Source organism: Lottia gigantea (assembly GCF_000327385.1).
Source record: "Lottia gigantea unplaced genomic scaffold LOTGIsca_21, whole genome shotgun sequence".
Taxonomy (NCBI): Eukaryota; Metazoa; Mollusca; class Gastropoda; family Lottiidae; genus Lottia; species Lottia gigantea.
Genome location: NW_008708458.1, coordinates 1989401 through 1993993, shown reverse-complemented (window position 1 = coordinate 1993993; position 4593 = coordinate 1989401). Strand labels below are relative to the sequence as shown.

The 4593-nt window shown below is 28.9% G+C and overlaps 1 protein-coding gene across 1 annotated transcript in view; it reads right to left on the bottom strand.

Moving 5' to 3' along the window:
* Positions 1-3310: 3310 nt before the first annotated feature.
* Positions 3311-4593, bottom strand: part of LOTGIDRAFT_159697 (hypothetical protein) — a gene marked incomplete at both ends in the record, with an annotated part of 20232 nt that continues 18949 nt past the window's right edge. The window contains one exon of the mRNA XM_009054186.1: positions 3311-4485. Within this exon, the coding sequence (XP_009052434.1) occupies positions 3311-4485 (1175 nt within the window). The remainder of the gene's footprint in view (positions 4486-4593) is intronic.

Sequence of the window (4593 nt, the reverse complement as noted above, 5' to 3'; positions counted from 1 at the left end):
TTTTTCAATGTGGTGGTGATGATGTTTTTCAACCTTAAATCCTTGGACTCTTACAGAATTATTTCGTACAGGCATACGTCATTCTGTCATCGATTTAAATTATCTCCACTTTCATTGTTGTTTTTAACTCCTGTTCGATTTCTATCAAGTAAATACAGGAAGATATATATATATTTATAACTGCGTGATGACCACTCCGTATCCGGATGTGTCATGTGTCATTAGGCATGTAATTAACTAATACAATTGTTAACAGTGATAAATATTTAAAGTCCGTTACACAGCTCCATCTACATATAAAACTAATCAGTTACGTAGCATGGAAAACATTGAAAGGGGGTCGGGTTATGGGAGGATAGAGTTGGGGTATCTGAGCGCTCAAGCGCTCCCCTTTTCCAAGGCATGATGCGGGGACGTAGGAGTTCCTCTGGTAAAATTGCTAATCTAGGAAGGCGGTTTAAACATCTAATGCTATTTTGGAAGTGAAAGTAGAATATATTTTTATGGCATCATTACTGCGAAAATACATTGGAGAGCATTTCTTACTTCTATAACAGGCTAATACTAGGCTAATACGAGTACATTTCCTAATCCCATCTAGACTACTTATATGACAGAAAAACATTACTTGACTAATTCTCTTGGAAAAACATTGCCTACATCTATGTCATAAAAACATTACTTGACTAATTCTCTTGGAAAACATTTCTTACTCTGATACAAGGCCAATATTCTTGGAAATGATATTCAACTTATATGACAGAAAAACAATCTAGACTAATGCTAATTTCCTACATCTACATTAGAAAACAATACCTTACACAAAAGCAATACGTTGCCCATTAAAACTTTTAATAAGTCTTACCTTTGCGCCACTTGCCCCTTCAATAACAAGAATCATTAAATATTTTCACTGCCTGGTGAGCATCACTTCTTAACTACTGTGGTATCGACACTATCCAAGGTTAAAGGTCCATCGTGCTGATATATTCAATATTATAACTTAAGATAAGGTTTATCAGACTGAAGTTTTAATGTAAACACTACAATTCGCTGGAGTTATATTTTAAATGAGATGAATGACACTATCTTTGAGTAAAAGTAATACTCCGAGTATACGGTAAATACTAATTCTATATTTGTCAAGAGCACAAATAAAGAAATATTTATCCAGGGAGTTTGTCTCTGTTTAAAGCACAATTTCAGTGATTTTAGTACTACTACTGTAAAGTCGACATATTTGGGTTGTTTATTATAAGATTCTGATATTACTATTGCGAAGTCGACATATTTGAGTTGTTTATTATAAGATACTGATATTACTGTTGTGAAGTCGACATATTTGGGTGGTTTATTATAAGATTCTGATATTACTATTGTGAAGTTGACATATTTGAGTTGTTTATGATAAGATTCTGATATTACTATTGTGAAGTCGACATATTTGGGTTGTTTATTATAAGATTCTGATATTACTACTGTAAAGTAGACATATTTGGGTTGTTTATTATAAGATTCTGATATTACTATTGTGAAGTCGACATATTTAGGTGGTTTATTATAAGATTCTGATATTACTACTGTAAAGTAGACATATTTGGGTTGTTTATTATAAGATTCTGGTATTACTACTGTGAAGTCGACATATTTGAGTTGTTTATTATAAGATTCTGGTATTACTACTGTAAAGTAGACATATTTGAGTTGTTTATTATAAGATTCTGGTATTACTACTGTAAAGTAGACATATTTGAGTTGTTTATTATAAGATTCTGATATTACTATTGTGAAGTCGACATATTTGAGTTGTTTATTATAAGATTCTGATATTACTATTGTGAAGTCGACATATTTGAGTTGTTTATTATAAGATTCTGATATTACTATTGTAAAGTAGACATATTTGAGTTGTTTATTATAAGATTCTGGTATTACTATTGTGAAGTCGACATATTTGAGTTGTTTATTATAAGATTCTGATATTACTATTGTGAAGTCGACATATTTGAGTTGTTTATTATAAGATTCTGATATTACTATTGTGAAGTAGACATATTTGAGTTGTTTATTATAAGATTCTGGTATTACTATTGTGAAGTCGACATATTTGAGTTGTTTATTATAAGATTCTGATATTACTACTGTGAAGTCGACATATTTGAGTTGTTTATTATAAGATTCTGATATTACTACTGTAAAGTCGATATATTTGAGTTGTTTATTATAAGATTCTGATATTACTATTGTGAAGTCGACATATTTGAGTTGTTTATTATAAGATTCTGATATTACTACTGTGAAGTCGACATATTTGGGTTGTTTATTATAAGATACTGATATTACTATTGTGAAGTCGACATATTTGGGTGGTTTATTATAAGATTCTGATATTACTATTGTGAAGGCGACATATTTGAGTTGTTTATTATAAGATTCTGATATTACTATTGTGAAGTCGACATATTTGAGTTGTTTATTATAAGATTCTGATATTACTACTGTGAAGTCGACATATTTGGGTGGTTTATTATAAGATTCTGATATTACTATTGTGAAGTCGACATATTTGAGTTGTTTATTATAAGATTCTGATATTACTACTGTGAAGTCGACATATTTGAGTTGTTTATTATAAGATTCTGATATTACTATTGTGAAGTCGACATATTTGAGTTGTTTGTGATAAGATTCTGATATTACTACTGTGAAGTCGACATATTTGAGTTGTTTATTATAAGATTCTGATATTACTACTGTGAAGTCGACATATTTGAGTTGTTTATTATAAGATACTGATATTACTATTGTAAAGTAGATATATTTGAGTTGTTTATTATAAGATTCTGGTATTAGTATTGTGAAGTCGATATATTTGGGTGGTTTATTATAAGATACTTATATTACTATTGTAAAGTAGATATATTTGAGTTGTTTATTATAAGATTCTGGTATTAGTATTGTGAAGTCGACATATTTGGGTGGTTTATTATAAGATTCTGATATTACTATTGTGAAGTCGACATATTTGAGTTGTTTATTATAAGATTCTGATATTACTACTGTGAAGTCGACATATTTGAGTTGTTTATTATAAGATTCTGATATTACTATTGTGAAGTCGACATATTTGGGTTGTTTATGATAAGATTCTGATATTACTATTGTGAAGTCGACATATTTGGTTGTTTATTATAAGATTCTGATATTACTACTGTGAAGTCGACATATTTAGGTGGTTCATTATAAGATACTGGTATTACTATTGTGAAGTCGACATATTTGGGTTGTTTATGATAAGATTCTGATATTACTATTGTGAAGTCGACATATTTGGTTGTTTATTATAAGATTCTGATATTACTACTGTGAAGTCGACATATTTAGGTGGTTCATTATAAGATACTGGTATTACTATTGTAAAGTAGACATATTTGAGTTGTTTATTATAAGATTCTGGTATTACTACTGTGAAGTCGACATATTTAGGTGGTTTATTATAAGATTCTGATATTACTACTGTAAAGTAGACATATTTGAGTTGTTTATGATAAGATTCTGATATTACTACTGTGAAGTCGATATATTTGAGTTGTTTATTATAAGATTCTGATATTACTACTGTGAAGTCGACATATTTAGGTGGTTCATTATAAGATACTGGTATTACTATTGTAAAGTAGACATATTTGAGTTGTTTATTATAAGATTCTGGTATTACTATTGTGAAGTCGACATATTTAGGTTGTTTATTATAAGATTCTGATATTACTACTGTGAAGTCGACATATTTAGGTGGTTTATTATAAGATTCTGATATTACTACTGTAAAGTAGACATATTTGAGTTGTTTATGATAAGATTCTGATATTACTACTGTGAAGTCGATATATTTGAGTTGTTTATTATAAGATTCTGGAATTACTATTGTGAAGTCGACATATTTAGGTTGTTTATTATAAGATTCTGATATTACTACTGTGAAGTCGACATATTTAGGTGGTTTATTATAAGATTCTGATATGACTACTGTAAAGTAGACATATTTGAGTTGTTTATGATAAGATTCTGATATTACTATTGTGAAGTCGATATATTTGAGTTGTTTATTATAAGATTCTGATATTACTATTGTGAAGTCGACATATTTGGGTTGTTTATTATAAGATTCTGATATTACTATTGCGAAGTCGACATATTTGAGTTGTTTATTATAAGATACTGATATTACTATTGTGAAGTCGACATATTTGGGTGGTTTATTATAAGATTCTGATATTACTATTGTGAAGTTGTCATATTTGAGTTGTTTATGATAAGATTCTGATATTACTATTGTGAATTCGACATATTTGGGTGGTTTATTATAAGACTCTGATATTACTACTGTAAAGTAGACATATTTGGGTTGTTTATTATAAGATTCTGATATTACTATTGTGAAGTCGACATATTTAGGTGGTTTATTATAAGATTCTGATATTACTACTGTAAAGTAGACATATTTGGGTTGTTTATTATAAGATTCTGGTATTACTACTGTGAAGTCGACATATTTGAGTTGTTTATTATAAGATTCTGGTATTACTACTGTAA